The sequence below is a fragment of the Oryzias latipes genome, chromosome 17, assembly GCF_002234675.1.
Source record: "Oryzias latipes chromosome 17, ASM223467v1".
Taxonomy (NCBI): Eukaryota; Metazoa; Chordata; class Actinopteri; order Beloniformes; family Adrianichthyidae; genus Oryzias; species Oryzias latipes.
Genome location: NC_019875.2, coordinates 13660541 through 13676986, shown reverse-complemented (window position 1 = coordinate 13676986; position 16446 = coordinate 13660541). Strand labels below are relative to the sequence as shown.

Here is a 16446-nt window from a genome sequence, read left to right as displayed (position 1 = left end):
TCTTTTTTCCTTACCTGATGTTTTTTTCTGTACGGAAAATCTGGACCCGGGAATTTCTGATGTCATCAATGTTGTTATTATTCTATGCAAACATTTCATTAATTTATGGAAATGGTAAAATACATGTCCTTTGTTTAGTATTTTTTTGAATTATTTTTCTGAATATTAGAAGTGTCTTAAATGCATTCCAAACAAAAACAAGAAAACTCCAGTAATTTATCAAAATATAACAAAAGTATTGTTATTTTGAATTGTTTTTTGCCTTGCCTTTGCCTGTTTTTTGTTTTGTTTTTCTACATGCGCATTTATTGCGTTTGAGCGCCCTAACTTGGTTTGTATATGACCATTTATAGAAAAAACACACACACACACAGGGCTTAAACTATTATTGTTGTTTGGTCTTATATGTGTTTTTGATATTAACAATTGTTTCTTTATCGTGCTGCTGAATGTGAATTTCTACAAATTGAAAAACGTATAATAACGTTTATTGAAATAAAAAGGTCCTCCACGCCTCATTGGGGTGCGGAACATAAAGGAAGGAGCGTGTTCCCATCCGGTCGACATTTATTGTAGTACCCATTAAAAATTAAAGCTCAACCTTCCTAGCGAAAACGTGCGGTTATAGTAGTGCGCAAGTAGTTGTATTAAAGGATAAACACTGAAAGATGTCAGTACCTCCGGTGGAGAAAGCTCCACCCGCGAACTGGATCCTGCAGCACCCTGCGGTGAGCGGCCTGGAGCTTGGAGTAACGTGACCGTGAAGGTTCGCTGTGAGCGGAACTAACGGCGGCCTGCCTGTGTTTCAGTACCGGCAGATGGAGGCTCTGGAGCCCGCAGACAGCGCGCAGCTGCACGCTGCCTTTCTGGTGTGCATGGATCTGACTGAGGGTGATGTGATGAAGCCTGGATATGTTTCATTAAATATAAAGGGAGCTTAAATACGTACAAAGATAACAAAGTACAGAAGTGGCTATTAACAAGTTTTAATTTAAGTTTAAAATGCATTAGAATGACTGTGGATTTTGCTTGTATTCCTTCAAACATTTCTAAGTAGCTTCAATTCAAATTTTGAATGAAACCCTGTGATGTTTACAATGTTTTAAATAAGCTGATTTTTCTTCTGTAAAAAGTAATTTTGTATTTAGTTGTACATCTAATTGGTTCAAAAATCCCAAATCATGTTTGTAGATTAAAAAAAGTTAATTTTCATGTAATTTAAACCTTTTTTTTTATTCAGATTTTTTTCACATGTGTATACTTTATTTTTTTGTTACTTTTTTGAATTATTTTTCTGATTATTAATAATAATATATTAGTGTCTTAAATGCATTCCAAACAAAAACAAGAAAACTACAGTAATTTATCAAAATATATCAAAATTCAGTTAATTTTCATTTAATTTAAACTTTTTTTTATTCAGATTTTTAAAATCTGAATAAAATAAAATAAAGTAAAAGGTGTCAAACTATAAAAAGTGAATTTGGTTTCACATAGTGCGTCGCTGGAAGGAGGTGTCGTCCGTCAAAAGTCCGGAGCTGCGATTAATCTTGCTGGAAGGGAAGGAGAAGGATGGGGCCCCGGTTCACACTGTCCTCCCCCTGCCCGCTCATCAGTCCTTGAGCCACAGCAGGTGATGAGTCACCAAATGAGAGTTGGGACTTGAACCGTCGCTCACGGGTTTGTGACATGCAGCTGTTTGTCTCCTGAGCAGCATCTGCAGCGTACTGGACAGGGGCTTCCCCGTACTTTTGTGTGCCGTGGCATCGGACTCCACCCTGGTCTATCAGAGGCTGACGGATGGGCTGGTGACCCCGGAGCCCCCTGTGGGCCCCTTTCAGGATTTGGATCGACGGCAGCATCGCAAGAGGCGACAGCACAGCTTCCAGCAGCACAGTGAGAAGATGAGGGGTAAAAGGTGAAGAAGTTGTTTTTTACCTGACGGGCTACTGGCTGCCATCAACGTATGTTTTGAAACGGAGCTGATGGGTTCATCCTGGAGCAATGTGAATCATTCTAGGGGTACATATGTGGAAGCATTTCCACCGTGGACTGAAAGACCTACATCGATCCCTAAAATGGACACCGCAGACTTCTCTCCCACAGAGCTGCTATTTTATTCAGAGTAGTCAAAAACCAAAGTCATTTTGCCGTTTACCGATGTCAGCGAACGCATCTTCACCAGCCTGTTTGTGAAGCACGTCGATCACTTCTGTTGCCATGACAGTGTTTTTCCAGGATTCTGATGAGCAGAAAGCCAAAACTTTTGGAGTCCAGTGCCTGCGGTTCTGATGAGAAGATTCGTTTTTGCTGTTTGGAATTAAACTCCACTCTGATGTAAAAAAAAAAAAAAGTAAACAGTTTGTTTGACTTGAATACTGTCTCCCTAATTCTTTTAGTAGAAAACAAAACCGTATCCATAAAAAAGGAAAACGAAACCTGCAGACTTAAAAGATAAAGCTTTACAAAGCCCTGACTGGCAGCATTGATCAACCTCTCAGGCAGAAATGATCTAAACCAGCTGTGATCCGTAAATGCACACTTCCCTTCAGTTTTCCCTTTCTGTATTTGTTAATTATGAGGATGCAGATAAGAAAATAACTTTTTGATTCTCAGAGTGGACATCAAGGCCTCAATCGTGTATTTAAATTGCAGAACACCGATGGGGAAAAGGGAGCCAAAGGTTCTAAATCTTTTCTAAGTGCCTCAAAAACGTTGCTTTCCAGTCAAAGAAAAACCAAACTGTAGGTCTTAGTGATGATGGATGGGGCAGAGAAGGTTCTGCTGCAGTCTGGGCTTCTGTCAGTTAAAACCCCTCCATGGTTTGTAGAAAGCTGTGCAATCTGCACATGCACATCTGTCAGAGTTTATCAAGAAAGCTTGTGCAAAGTGTCCAAGAAAGAAACTGTTCTGCTCTTTCTCATATAAGGAAGGCTTTTATTTAGTCATACATGCCTGTAGACAAAATGGCTTTGTGTGTATATATATATATTTATATATATATATATATATATTTGGGTGGGGGCAGTTCAACAGCCTCACTAAACAACGCACATGTTTCAGAACATTTCTGAAAGGGATACGAGTCAAAATCATTCAAAAACTCTGACTTCTGTTTGAAGGAAAAACAACAGCGTCAGCCTGAGGGACAAAAACTGAAACTACTTTTATTCTTCTAGAAAACGGAGGCGGATCTACATTAAAACAGATTACAATAATGAGACACAGGCGGATGAAAGATGTCCAAATGTAGGAATTTGGAAAAACAAAAGCTATTAATAAAAAGCTTTTCATTGCTTTTTGCACAAATATGAATTGTATCCACTGAAGGAGCTCATTTTGATATCAAGTCCTGCCACAGACTGGGCTCGGCCGGGGGTATGTTCACCATGGAGGGCCATCTTCATTTTCCTCAAACCAGTTTGAGAAAACTTGAGCATTGCGGTGGTATGCTTCTGGAGTTTCTGTTTTTGGTTGTGGATTGTTTTTTCCAGCTCCCCTGTCATCCTTAATGTGTTTTCCGTTTCGCTAAATGCACCACGTCCTCTTAAGGTGGCTGCAGGCAGGCGGGCAATTTCAGCAGCTAGACTCTGCTGGGCTGACGTCATGCTGCTGTGATGGCTGTGGTATGTGGGTTTACATCAGCCTGCTGAGATACACAAAGCCTTTCCTGAAATAGACTTCATCTGGAGGAGGACGTTTGTTCCCCCCCGCCCCCCTAACAGCCTGGAGGATGTGGCGTGTGTGATTAGTAGCAAACATGACAAACTTTCCCTCGCCATAGAGCCCTTTGCAATTTCCAAATAGTCTGTTTTGGATGAGGTTTGGCCTACAGGCCCCTCTGTAAATGGGTTTGAATGTGGCGTCCTTGTTGTACGATAAAGCTATAGTCGGCATCAGCAGATGAAGCCGTGTTTAGTCAAATTTGAGTTAAGCTCATCTTTTAAAATATTTGTCTCTGTTAATAAAATCCTGACTTTTGTTGTCTGAAAGTGCTTTATATTTCATTTCAATCTAAAAAAAACTTCTCCAGAATTCCTACAGTTTGCACAGAAGCAGACTAGTATGTGTCGTGGCAGTGGAACAGGAAGTCAGCCTTCTGCCGTCTTTGACAGCTTCGGCGTCCCAGTGAGTGTGCATTTTTAATGGCTACAAAGTGTCTTAATGAGAGGAAGGACTGCGGGAGACAGATATTACAACACTTAAACCCTGAGCCTTATTTAACATAAATACAGACGTGGACAGACAGGCGCGTGGTACCGGCCCACATGGAGGTTTGGACTCCTTATCTCAAAGAAGGGTTTCATCCGTGTTGTTTTCCCTATAAATCCAAGCACTGGAGGACTGGGTTTTCCATAAAGCAGGAGATGAACACTGGCTACAGTCTGCATGTTCGTGTAGCTTCCGTGTTTCATGTATGCTGCTGGTTTTCCCAGCAGTAGAATGAGACGAGGGTTTGTGCTCAGAATCGGTCACCACTGACCACATTGAGTCTCCAGCAGCGATCAGACGGACGGGCTTTGAGGAGGACCAAAAAAAAAAAAAAAAGGGTTGGAGAGTCTCCCCGAGTGCGGAGCTGCACTCCACGCTCCTCCCGGCTTTGCCGGGATACTCAAGTGTTGTTTCCATGACAACCGGGGCGGGCTATGTCACATCCTCCTCCCCCTCTGAGCAGTAGTCACACCCCTAAATAAAAACACACAAATACCTTAGAGAAGCAGTTCTGTGTTGTTTAAAATAAGAAGTTTTATGCTTTCTCTGCTTTGGAACACAAAAAAAGAAGTTTAAAATCTGACAACACAAGACGAGAACTCCAAAGTTATCCCATACTCCTCCGGCTTTTCGGCATCCCTCCAATTGCAGCGGCATTTGGAGGAGTAGGGCTGTGCGAAATGTTTTTTCTCAATGGGAAACCCACCCCACGCGGTGGAAGGATACAGAGCTCTGCGCATCGCGCTCTGTCGCGGAGGAGAAACGCATTTCTCCATGTGGGTGTCCTCTGAATCACAGAAGTTTACATCAAAATGCAAGTAATGACTTTTTGTTTTCAGCATGAATTTTTAAAGTTCTAAAACTAATGTTATGCATTTTCTGAGCGCTGGCAGCTGCACGCTGCTGTGACAACTAATGCTGACGTCATCGAGTGGGAGGGACTTCCGAATTAGAAGACGCTGGTTTTCTCTAAGTCTCTGCTTAGAGGGCTAAATGTAGGGGTGGGGAGAAGTTGGAGGGTGGGGGAAGAATTCAGATTTAGCCTCAGACTTCACAGTAAAAACTATTTGCTTTAAAATGTATAATTTATTTTTAGAAGTTTTTACTGACTTTATTGAACCAGATACAAAACAAACAAAACAAATTTAGGTAAAAGACAGTAATAACTAAAATCAAAACCAAATGCAGTTTGTAGACACCTGTGTTATATATTATGATTAAAATCTCTATCTAAACCCTCCTGGCTCTGTGTGTACACCGCTGAGTCATGCTTAGGGGTGGAAATCTCGAGGCAACTTATGATTCAGGAGGCAACGGTTTAATTATCAAACGATTATCAATGCATCCTGAATCTGCGTTTTTTAGAAATGTTTTCTATTTAACACAAGACCAATATGACTTTTTTTCACCAAAGTGCATTTTGAAGTAAAGACCAGATCTTGTTTAACTTTTATTAAGAACATAAAAATTTGAACACTAAAACAATCTACTCACAGCATGAAAAAGGAAAAAAAAAAAAAAAAAACAAGTTCCCTGAACTCAACAACCTTAAATAAGATAATATTTTTTATCGTTGGACCAACTTTAACTCCTAAATTCATGTCAAAACATAATGAATAGTGTCTAGCTTCTCTCTCTAGCTTTCCTCCTCTTCCTTAAAGAAGAAACTTTAAAATGTGACTTTGCAAATTTATTGTTGTCCTCTTCATTTTTAGTGTTTGTGCAACACAACTTGCACACCACATGACTTTTGTCCGAAGATAATTGAACAAACGGTTGATTTGAGTGAAGTCTGGGCCGGTCGGGTCGGATGACACGATCTGCAAGTCAGCCATGTTTGTGTGCTTATTACTTTTACTTTATATCTTAATTGTTCAATTATCAAATATTTAATATACATAGAATGATTCAGATATGTTTATAGATTGTAATCAATGCATCTAATAATCACCCCCCCCCTAGTAATCCTGTTATTATTCATTATAAATTCATGTTTTTTTCTGCAAAAATGCTAATTAGATGTCAAAGGCTCGTCAACATTTACCTTTTCAATCTTCTCGTCCAGCATCCGGAAGAACTCCTGCTGACTCTCAGAGGAATGGATGCTCCTGGAAGGAAGACACTGGCTGAGCACGCCTACACCACAACATGCAACAACATGACTGACAAAGCATCACAACTCAGTCATACTTACAGGACTTTGCCATTCGACCCTGATTCTTCTGTGCATTGTCCTTTATCCAGAAGAGCGCTTTTCTCCTGCAGAACAAACAAATAAAAAAAAAAAAATAAGAATGGCGTTGACCAACTTTTTGTTTTAAGGATGCAGCAGATTCCCTCCAAGTAACAAATACTAGGAGTATTTATTTCAAGAGATTTTTAGTTACTAATTATGATTTGGCTGATTTTAGGACCCGTTCTTCGTAGTTTTTTATTCAAATGCAGATGTCTGACTGAGCTGCAGCTCCTTCCTGAAGCATCCATTCTACACCATGACTACACATCTGCTTTGCCCCCAAATGGCACTTTGTTTGACAAGAGCATGAAGAACAAATTCTTTCAAGGTGGGGATGCTGGAAGAGACGGAGCTGATCTTTAGAAATTTCCCCAAAAAGTCGTTGCATGGAGTTTTCAATCGACTGCTCTCAGCGATGTGTGCAAACGGGGAAAGAGGAGGATGAACTGACAGATGATCGAAACACGGACGAGTTTGTTGAATGCAGACTGATTCTCGCTCATCTCGATCATCTGAGATCAGTGCAACCAGTCGACATAAATGCTCATAACAACACTGTAAATCTATTAGGTACACTTTGCATTTGGGTTTCTCTGAACCCAAGCAGAGGTGGTGCTGTTTAGTCCGTGGGTGGGACGTCACCATAGTAACTAAACCCATGTGGAGGCCCTTTGCAGTGTTTCCCAAGTCCAGGTAAATGTCAAAAATTGGGGCAGGAAGGGCAAAATTGCATGTGTGAATGCTGGACTGATGTGCTGATTTTTTTCTTTTCAGCAGCCAAAAAAAACAATAAGGATAAATCCTGATTGTATAGTTGATATCAATTTTTTTTAGAAAGTCAAACTCTTACATCTCCAATCAGTCAAAGTGTCTTGACATTACTAAATAAATCTAGAAAAAGTACCAGAAACCCCCGTGACATCTACAGGAGCCAACTAAAGCAATGATTTTTACAAATAAGTCATATTTAACCATCAGACAAAAATGCCATCATGTGCTGCGAACCAAGAATCACTTAAATGAACCGTTGCAGTTCTTTGGTCCAAATGGAACATTTCTTCCTGTGATTAATCACAGATAATCCAACCTTTGTTTTCTAAGAACTTTAAAACAAACCAACATAACATTTTTACGTGTTAGAAGATCTAATGTCTCATTTGGAGCATTGGTTTCAATCAAAGAAAAACCTAAAAAAGCTTAGAAATGTACCAATAATTTGGCAAAAACCATATCAGGAGGACAAATTAGTTCCAAATATGTAAGGGTTAATGGCTGACGAAGTGTGCATTATCGAAGTGTGCATTATCACACTTCGGTAATGCACACTTCGAAGGCCATTAACCTGCTTATACCATGGTCACTTACAAAAGAAAATAAATAGTAACCCGTTTTAGTCCTTAATTCTTGTTCTTTTCCAATTTGGATCACTTTTCTCATAAAAAGCGGACTATGTGTTACGCACCGCACCAAATAGTAAGAAATAGTCTGGGTCGCATGGCGCCGCAACACCGCTGCAGTCAAGACTCAGCGATATAATGTGATATATATATATATGCTGACATTTCCCATGAGTTGAATAAAGCATCAGTTCAGAGAGAAAGTTCACCTCTTACCGCTTGTTTTTGTCCAAATGATGAAGCAAAAGGTTGTTTTAAAGAAGCCGGCGCAGTGATACAAAACATTTAAGCTAGGTGACCGGAACTTCTTTTTTTACCGTGCGGTTATCCCCTGGTATATCACCTTTTAATGCACACCCAGCAGCCAATCAGAATCGAGTATTCACCCGGACCATGGTATAAACTCCATTAAACCAGTTTCCTTCTTTGTTAGAAATTTAGTGTTTATTGTTCAGCATTTGATGCCATTTGCCTTTTGGTTAGATTTTGGTTATCCATAAAATCTAGGCAGTATTCCATGTCTGAAAGCATTAAGCACACGTGACACAATAAAGAAATGCTCCGTCTCAGCAGCAGAGAGACATAACAGAAGTTATTTGTGCTAAACCAAATCAGATTGAGTTTGCTGGAGTTCCTTACCGTGCCGCCATGGCCGTCCGCCACCGCCTCCTCCTGCTCCTCAGCCGTGCACTTGACCTCCTCCGCTCCTTTCATCTTGTACTCATCTGCGGCAGAGTGGGGGACAGGGAGGAGCGCGTCATTCGGTAATGCGGGACAGCAGATTGAGGACGAGCCGCTCGCACATCAGCACAATCCTCTGAGTTTAACGGTTCTCACAGTTCAGTACTCGGCAGAACAATTACGCGCTCAGATTCTCACGCTCCACTTTAAACGCCCGGGCATCATCTGGCAGCAAAACACATGAGCCGACAGCCCGGTGCTTCTCTTTTGTCAGCTCTCTGTCCTTTCTCAATCTTAATCCCACAGTTTCACAGAGGAGGAAGTGGGAACTCCTATCAGCCCCAGCGAGGACAGCCGATTAACGCTGAGATTGTTTAGAATCGACTTCTTTAAATTGTATGTAGAAACTTGGACGGACAGAAGGAAACCCTCACTCATCCATGTGAAGGGTTAAATTCAGGTGTTCACTTGTGCATAAAGTCCTGCAGCCAGTTTCTACAGACATTTGTGAAAGAGTAAGTCGCTCTGGTGAACTCATGGGGTTTCCACCCTGAGGCATGCGGTTACAACATGAACAGGAAATTGTCATCACTGGAATCACGACAAATCCGGATTGATTTGGAATGATCAGCCACAACAAAGTAAGCAGCGTAAAGTCACCATGTAACTCACCTGATTCATTCAGCTCATCGTCCAGCTCTGCATGACAGTCATCACAGACAGGGTAGGGTTACCAGAGCATGAACAGTGCTGGTCTGACTGCATTAAGGTAAAGTCGCACTCCGATCATCTATTAAAAACCTTCCCAGCGGTCTTTTCCTTACGATTATGCCATTTTTGCCAAAACAAAACTAGGACATAGTTTCGGCAGAGTGGCAGTAGTTCATTAGAAATTTGCCCCAAGCTAACATTACCGGTGGAACAAAAATGGCGAAAAATGTTGGCGCTATCCAGCCACATTGTTTTGAGCCAGATTCCAGCTCAGACGAGGAAAATCAAAGACGTACATCTACGATCTAATCGTCTACAAGTGGACTCATCGGAATGAAGCAGAGCAGGGAGCTTGTGACCTGCCGATTGTAGCGTCGGTGTCACAACTACAATCTTTTTCCAATTGCATTTATTTGTCTGCTCCTGATTCAACGGCATTTGAGTAAAAGAAAAACTCAGAAATGCAAGTTTAAGCTGAATTGTCTTGATATACTGTATGTCCTTCATCATCAGAGAAAAGCCAAAAGTTAAAAACACCAAAACCCCCATTTTCATTGCAGTGTGGAGTTTGGTGAAGGGATGATTATGATGTGGGATAGGGGGGTCTAAGGGCAGGGATGCCAGTTTAGTTTAGTCTTTTTAGTTAAAGTTTTAGTATTATCCTATTGAATTCTATGCATTTAGGATTGTTTTTGATTGTATGTTTACCTTACAATTACCGGCACGAAGCCCATTGAGACGACTGTTGTTGTAAATTTGGGCTATACAATTAAAATTGAATTGAATTGATAGTTATACAGGAGCTGGATCTGGCCTCATAGTTCTTGAAAAGGGAACTCTAAAGGCTTCTGTGTACTTTGGACAACTCCAACTGTCCGACTTTGAAGTCTGGGGAATCCATCTTCCCATTCCTCACTGCTCTCTGGTTGAGAACTCAAAGTCCTTGAAGACATGAAATAGCCAGTTTGGTCCAGAGAGCAACACATTTATGGAGAACTGATCAAAGATTCCCATAAACAAAACTTGTTTATGGAAACCTGGCCAGAATGGGATGTTGTTCGAATGGGTGGGTCAGGGGACAACAAAGACTCTTTGCAAACACAGAACCTGCAGACAGAGCTGACTGATGGCCACAGCAGCAGAAAACTAGCTGGCTGCAGAAGGTAAAGGCAGCCTGCTTTAAACAATGCCCACTGCTGCTGAGGCTGCAGGTGACAGGATCAATTTCTGTGTGTGGGGCTCAACCAGCCTGCCTCAACAGCCCAGACCTTTGCTGGTGTGGAGCATAGACAGAGGGATGTTTTAAAATCACATCCGTTCAGATCTTGGGGAATGTGGGCCGAGTTAAACCGGACAAGGCGTCAGGTGTTGGTTATAAAAGCAACAATTTCATGTCCTTCTTGAAGCTGGTGTGATAACTAAAGTAACCAGAGCTAGATTGTGTCTGTGAAGACTCACTCATCCAGGGTGGCTCCATAGCAAGAAAGTGTCTTTGGACTGTCTTTTGGAATTGAAGGGATCCATCCATCTTCAGAATCCACTCAGAGCCCACAGGACTGCTGGAGCCTATCCTAGCTACTGATGGGTGCAGGTGGGGTAAACCCTGGACAGATCGCCAGTCTGTTCCAGGGGCCACACACACTCAGATGCACACCTTGGGGGAATTTAGAGACACCAATTAACCCATGAAGCATGTTTTTGGACTGTGGGAGGAAACCGGAGTACAAAGGAGCAGAGGAGCCAGCTGGTCTCTGAACCTGGACCTTCAACGTTTCGGCTCTTAGTCAAAAGGTTTTCTCATTTTGATCAATTCTTAGTTCTAAAATTGACCAAAACCTCTTGAATAAGAGCCAAAGCCTTTTCAACTTAAGACAAGTGACTCTCTTTAAAGCTTTTCCTGATGTGGAGCCAAATCAGTTAACCAGTTAACCACTAGGGGGATTGTTGCACTAGCAAGTCTATCCTTTGTTTGACAATTGCACTTGCATTTGTTTTACAGTTTAATTGTATTATTAAAACTAAAATAGATCTCCAATGGGGTGCGACCCTTTGACGGGGGTCTGTTAAATAAGTGGCTCCAAAACAATCTTACTGGGTGCTTTTCAACATTTGCCAGGAATGTTTTCTCACCATTTTTTTTGAAGAAATATAGGGGTGACATCTTCCTTTCTTTTCCACGCCTGCATTAGAACTATTCAATTGTTAATCAAAGTAGAATCAATAAGAGAGAGGTTTAAGGACCTGAGAGAGAGAGGAAAGTAACATGCCTATAGCTGAAAGATTTCATCTTGAACCTCATCTTTGTTTAAACAGCATCTGACTGTTCAGCTTTAACTACAAGGGAGCACTTTCCTGTGTTTGTGCACAGGTTTCTCTGCAAAAATCAGATTAGGGACACGTGGAAATGTTACATTTCTCCATAAATGTAGTCTCTATGTTTGCAGAGATGTGGTGTTATTTAAAGTCCTACTCTGATCATCTTTTGATCTATTTTAAAAGCGTTCCCTGTGGTCTTTTAATTGTGATTATTCAGATTTTAGGCAAAATAAAAACATAAAAAAACGTTCGGCATTTCCTAGGACACAGTTTCTACGGAGTGACAGGAGTTCATTACAAATTTGCCTGAGGTTTGGGTGGCGTTGATGTAGAGCAACCCCGCCCCCTTTCCCCTCCCCAAGCACAGAGCTTGTGGTCTGCCCAGCATATTTTCCATGTCACAAATATTTCAGACTGCATTTTTTGTTTCATCTGCTCCTGATTCACAACAATTTGAACACAGAAATACAATTTTAATCTGAATCTTCTAAATAAATGTCTTCCATCATTTGACCAAAAATAAAACAACATGTTAAAATATTAAAAACAGTTTTCAGAGAATTTTAAATTCTGGACCCAGCAGAAGAGCACCTGTGGAAAACCTGGGTGTTGTGTGGTGGAAGGACACTGACCAGAGAGCACGTCCCCGTTGCTGTAGGCTTTATTCTTGCCCTCTTCGCCGTTGGACACGGCGGACATCTGCTTGGCAGAGGTGCAGCCCATCTCCACCTCAGCAGCTGCTCTGCTCTTCAGCCTAGAGCACACCTGGGGACAGGTAGGCGGGGCCACATCAGGCTACAAAGACTTTATTGACGATGAGGACTCTCTTGTTGTTATTAATTAGTAATGAAGCGCCCCACCCTGGGAATCAAACCCACAGGCCGTTTATTTCGTTTGCATTTCCTCCTGGTGCAGCAGAGTGGACGCTCCAGCCCGGACTGAGTCACGCACGCGCCACAGAAGGGAAAATGTCAGGAGGGGCGCGCGGCAATCTCCACTGCACCGTAACAATGGAGCCTTTCAGGACGCCCCTGTACCATGCACGTTTTTATCTGAGGACAGGGGAGGGGGGTGTCCTCGTGGAATTACTATTCCGCATTTAAACGTCGTTTAAAAGCCCAGTTTAGCCACACGGACGTAGTGAGCTACCCTCACACACGCGGGCTAAAAAACATAGCTGCAGAGTCAGCTCCCTCCAATCCGCCACAGTATCCCATAAAATCTATATTTTAGACTAAAATACCATATATTTGCGATTACAAATCTCACTTATTTAACTTTTTCTCTCTAAATCTGCTCGGCGAGTTCACATTTCAGCGTGGACAAAAGTCTAAGCATTTCATACAATTAGCGAAAGACTAAATCTTGTGCGGATAAATAAGGTTCCTACCTGTATTTCAGAGGAAGAGCTCCTATTAATAGAACACATGTGGTGTAGAAGACACTTACCTTTCTGGAGAATCCATTTTAAGCGACCCTTCATCTGTTTTCAGTCCAGACGAAGGAGGCGCTCAGACAGCATCGTGCATGTCTGCTCTGCACAGACATCCAATCAACCGGACTGTCTGCGGCTCTCTGTTGTGTCAAGCACCGTCCGTAGTTTGTCCCTCTGCACTTCCCGTAGCGCAGTTATTCCAGCTATGCTATGTTGTTAGCTTGTTATCGATGATTGCTAGGAGTGGTGTGAAGACAAAAAATTTATATCTGTGACGTTTGTTAGTCTTAAAATCAGAAGGAGTTTGTTAAACCTGAGCGGGCTCGATTACATATAAATGTATCACATTGGGGAAAAAAAGTACAGCTCGATTTAGTTGTATGTTGCTACTCGGACAGAAATCTTCGACGGACCACACACTTCAACCCTATCGCCGATACAAACAAGGAGAAAATAAACAATATTGTTTAGTAGTTTGCAAAAACAGGCTGGTCTCGTTCAGTATGATCTTACTAACGATGATCGCTCGAGTAGCAGACGGGCTTCCATTGGCGGCATCCATCCAGGAAGACGAGCAGGTATGATCATGAATTATCGGTATCGGAGAGCTGAGCACCAAAAAACCCCACAAAAAAGTTTGGTTTGTTTGTTCCATTGATTCATTTGTGTTCAAAACGAAGGGAAAAAATAAAGACTGCTTTAGTTTAAAATAGTAAAAATTTTATTTACTCTTTCTTTCCCTGTGACGAGCTGTCGTGATAAAAAAAAGGAAAGTACTTAGAGCACAATTAACCAATTATGTGTGATCTGCAAACATCACGTTTCCAGAAATCCTGACCGACTCATTTCTTTATTTTATTTATTTATTTCTGCATTACCCGACTTTGAATCCCCCAGAGACTAGGACGTGGAAGAACTGTAGTGTCATCACAGACACAATGGGCTTGACCCGAGGATCGCCCCGCCCATTTGGTCATTCTGGTTTTCAGCATTTGTGTGTCCAGTATCGAAAATTATTGAAAGATATCGAAAGTAATGAACATTTCTGAAAATGCTTTGACATTTAGTTTGTCTTAAAAAGGTCAATAAACGAAATTAAAGAGATATGGAAGAAGATTTGTCAGAACGGTAAAGAATGTTCTCAGATATGAATTATGATTATGGCTAGATTCAGCCTAGACCTCCATGAATGAAAGATATTTTAAGATAAAGCGCTTTATTGTATTTTGAATTGCAGGAAACCTTTAAAAAGGTTTTGAGCAAATTCAAGAAAAAGGAGTTACAGAAATTCAAACTAGCTAAGTAACTAAGTAACTAACCCCCTTCATGTTTTATGTTGCTGGTTTGCAACGCACCATTAAATGAACATTAATTTAACATCACTTTGAACGGCAAAAACATTGACGAATGTATATTTTTGTTTATTTGGAAATTAGGTCAAGCGTGAAGGCGTTGCATGAAAATAATAACCTACAATGAAAACACAATTCAGTTACATTTGATCAATATTGACAAGATTTTTAGAAATATTCAAATGCTTATATTAAGGATAGATTCGAAAACGCCATTATTAGTATTATTTTTAGATTCTGAAGTTTTTTTTTATTTTTTGGAAGAACTCTGCATCTCTGGTTTTTCAGGAAGTTATTATCATTGCTGTGCAGTAAAATCATTGTGCTTTTGTGCATGTTGAATCCCAGCTGGTGTAGTCTTCTCAGCATTTGTTTCCCCCCCTCAGTCCGGCAGAGACCTGCAGCAGCAGCAGAGTCAGGCCAAACAGCTCTTCCGTAAGCTGAATGCTAACAGTCCAGAGCGGTGCACCCTGGAGGCCGGGAGCATGAACTTTCAGTGAGAAAATCCCTTTCCTTTTCTTTTCTTTTTTTTATGACATAAATTAATAGTAATTTGGATTTTTTTTCCAGTTACCTGATAGCCCAGGGTATATGTTACCTGTCCCTGTGTGAGGCTAAGTTCCCTAAAAAGATGGCTTTCGCCTTCCTTGAAGACCTCCACAATGAGTTCCATGAGCAGTATGGAAAAAGAGCGTCCACAGTGACAAGACCGTACTCCTTCATTGAGTTTGGTATGGATGGGATGGGGTAAACAATCTCTACTTTCTTCCAGACTGAACGCAACTTTGACATCTTGCGTTCTTCCAGATACATTTATCCAGAAAAAGAAGAAGTCATACGTAGACATCAGGACCCGGAGGAACTTGGGTAGCGTCAGCACAGAGCTGCAGGATGTGCAGAGAATCATGGTGACAAATATTGAGGAGGTCCTGCAAAGAGGAGAGGCTCTTTCTTGTGCGTTTCCTTGAAATATTTGTGTTAGATCTTGGGTTGAGTAAGTGACACTAAAGTTTTGTGGTTCTTTCAGCTCTGGACACAAAAGCCAGCCACCTGTCAGACCTGTCCCAGAAATACCGCAGTGACGCCAAATACCTCAACACTCGATCCACTTATGCGAAGGTGGCAGCCGTGGCTGTGGTCTTCATCACACTCATCATCTATGTGCGGTTTTACTGGCTCTAATGGATGCACAAACCAGAACTGTGGTTATCCGTATTTTTTTTCTTTCTTTTTTTGTTGGTCCAGTCATTTCTATTGAGGTGGTTGAACTGTTTACTGACGTGAAGAATATGGAGTCTGATGTTCAGAAATCCTCTCGTACGCTGTTACATCGTCTATTGTTAATGTATTTGGAGAGAAGAAACGCAATTTAAAAAATAAAACAAATTATGGTAAAGAAACGTAGTTTTCCTCTAAATTTTGAATTATAATTTATTCATAAATTCATCACTGTGATCGTCTTAAGGCATAAAGAATGTAGTTGAGTTACAAGATCAAAATAGAAAAATGAAGACTTGTTGTTTTTTAATAAAATATTTCCTGAACAAATCTTAGTGTGTTTAAAACCATAGCAGCTCCTTTATTTATTTTTATTTCAGTTATTTTTTACAGTAAAGTTTGTGTTTTTGTTTCAGCACAAGCTCGTTTTGCTTTGTTCGGCATCAAATATGTCAATGTTTTTAGATGTTTTTTTTAAGAAATAATTTTTTACAAGTTTTGTATTTGTCTTTTGCTTTCTCAGGGTTTTTGAATCTCAGTTTTGTTATATATATAAAAAACAAAATTAAAACAGATGCAAATGGTTGGTTTGAGTTTTTATTGCTGGAATGATATTTCAGTGATGAAAATCCCAACAATTATACGCTGTGATGGCAGTAAGACGATAAGAGGTCAAAGCTGGATTCCCGAAACCACATCATGAGAGACTTTAAAAAAAATCTATTAAAGTTTGCATATATTGAAAAAAAAGGGGGACACTAATTTCTAATAGAAATTAGATTAGCTATGCTCCTCTTTCTTCCATTGGTCCTAATGATAAGTAAACACACTGGTGTTCTTAAATTCCTTTTCTGTCACAGCAATTAAGCACATTCAGTCTGTCACCAA

General features: G+C 40.8%; 3 protein-coding genes across 3 annotated transcripts; 2 read left to right on the top strand and 1 right to left on the bottom strand.

Annotated features, from left to right (window-relative positions):
- The first annotated feature begins 550 nt into the window (after nucleotides 1-550).
- Nucleotides 551-6408, top strand: tsen15 (tRNA splicing endonuclease subunit 15). Its single transcript, XM_004078889.4, has 5 exons — nucleotides 551-728; nucleotides 810-891; nucleotides 1498-1633; nucleotides 1715-1918; nucleotides 6278-6408. Exons 1-5 carry the CDS (start codon nucleotides 669-671, stop codon nucleotides 6297-6299), a joined length of 504 nt encoding a protein of 167 aa, XP_004078937.2. The 5' UTR covers nucleotides 551-668; the 3' UTR covers nucleotides 6300-6408.
- Nucleotides 3142-13130, bottom strand: LOC101164591 (uncharacterized protein C1orf21 homolog). Its single transcript, XM_004078888.4, has 6 exons — nucleotides 13003-13130; nucleotides 12186-12318; nucleotides 8485-8570; nucleotides 6407-6471; nucleotides 6257-6320; nucleotides 3142-4686 (listed from the first exon to the last, which is right to left on the bottom strand). The coding sequence occupies exons 2-6, from the start codon at nucleotides 12274-12276 to the stop codon at nucleotides 4645-4647; spliced, it is 348 nt and encodes a 115-aa protein (XP_004078936.1). The 5' UTR covers nucleotides 12277-12318; nucleotides 13003-13130; the 3' UTR covers nucleotides 3142-4644.
- A 103-nt stretch (nucleotides 13131-13233) lies between these two features.
- On the top strand, nucleotides 13234-16277 carry LOC101164343 (vesicle-trafficking protein SEC22b). The gene is made up of 5 exons (XM_004078887.4): nucleotides 13234-13566; nucleotides 14727-14836; nucleotides 14911-15071; nucleotides 15148-15294; nucleotides 15368-16277. Exons 1-5 carry the CDS (start codon nucleotides 13369-13371, stop codon nucleotides 15520-15522), a joined length of 771 nt encoding a protein of 256 aa, XP_004078935.2. The 5' UTR covers nucleotides 13234-13368; the 3' UTR covers nucleotides 15523-16277.
- Nucleotides 16278-16446: the final 169 nt, after the last annotated feature.

Excerpts from the sequence above, each read along its gene's own strand:
- tsen15 (XM_004078889.4), top strand. The coding sequence starts at position 669 with ATGTCAGTACCTCCGGTGGAGAAAGCTCCACCCGCGAACTGGATCCTG. Across the intron at positions 729-809 it reads GGATCCTGCAGCACCCTGCG|TACCGGCAGATGGAGGCTCT; the intron begins GTGAGCGGCCTG and ends CCTGTGTTTCAG. Across the intron at positions 1,919-6,277 it reads GAGAAGATGAGGGGTAAAAG|CATCCGGAAGAACTCCTGCT; the intron begins GTGAAGAAGTTG and ends CTTCTCGTCCAG.
- LOC101164343 (XM_004078887.4), top strand. The coding sequence starts at position 13,369 with ATGTTGCTACTCGGACAGAAATCTTCGACGGACCACACACTTCAACCC. Across the intron at positions 14,837-14,910 it reads GCCGGGAGCATGAACTTTCA|TTACCTGATAGCCCAGGGTA; the intron begins GTGAGAAAATCC and ends TTTTTTTTCCAG. Across the intron at positions 15,072-15,147 it reads GTACTCCTTCATTGAGTTTG|ATACATTTATCCAGAAAAAG; the intron begins GTATGGATGGGA and ends GCGTTCTTCCAG.
- LOC101164591 (XM_004078888.4), bottom strand. The coding sequence starts at position 12,276 with ATGGGCTGCACCTCTGCCAAGCAGATGTCCGCCGTGTCCAACGGCGAA. Across the intron at positions 8,571-12,185 it reads CAACGGGGACGTGCTCTCTG|ATGAGTACAAGATGAAAGGA; the intron begins GTCAGTGTCCTT and ends ACTCTGCCGCAG. Across the intron at positions 4,687-6,256 it reads TGGACGAGAAGATTGAAAAG|GGGTGTGACTACTGCTCAGA; the intron begins GTAAATGTTGAC and ends GTTTTTATTTAG.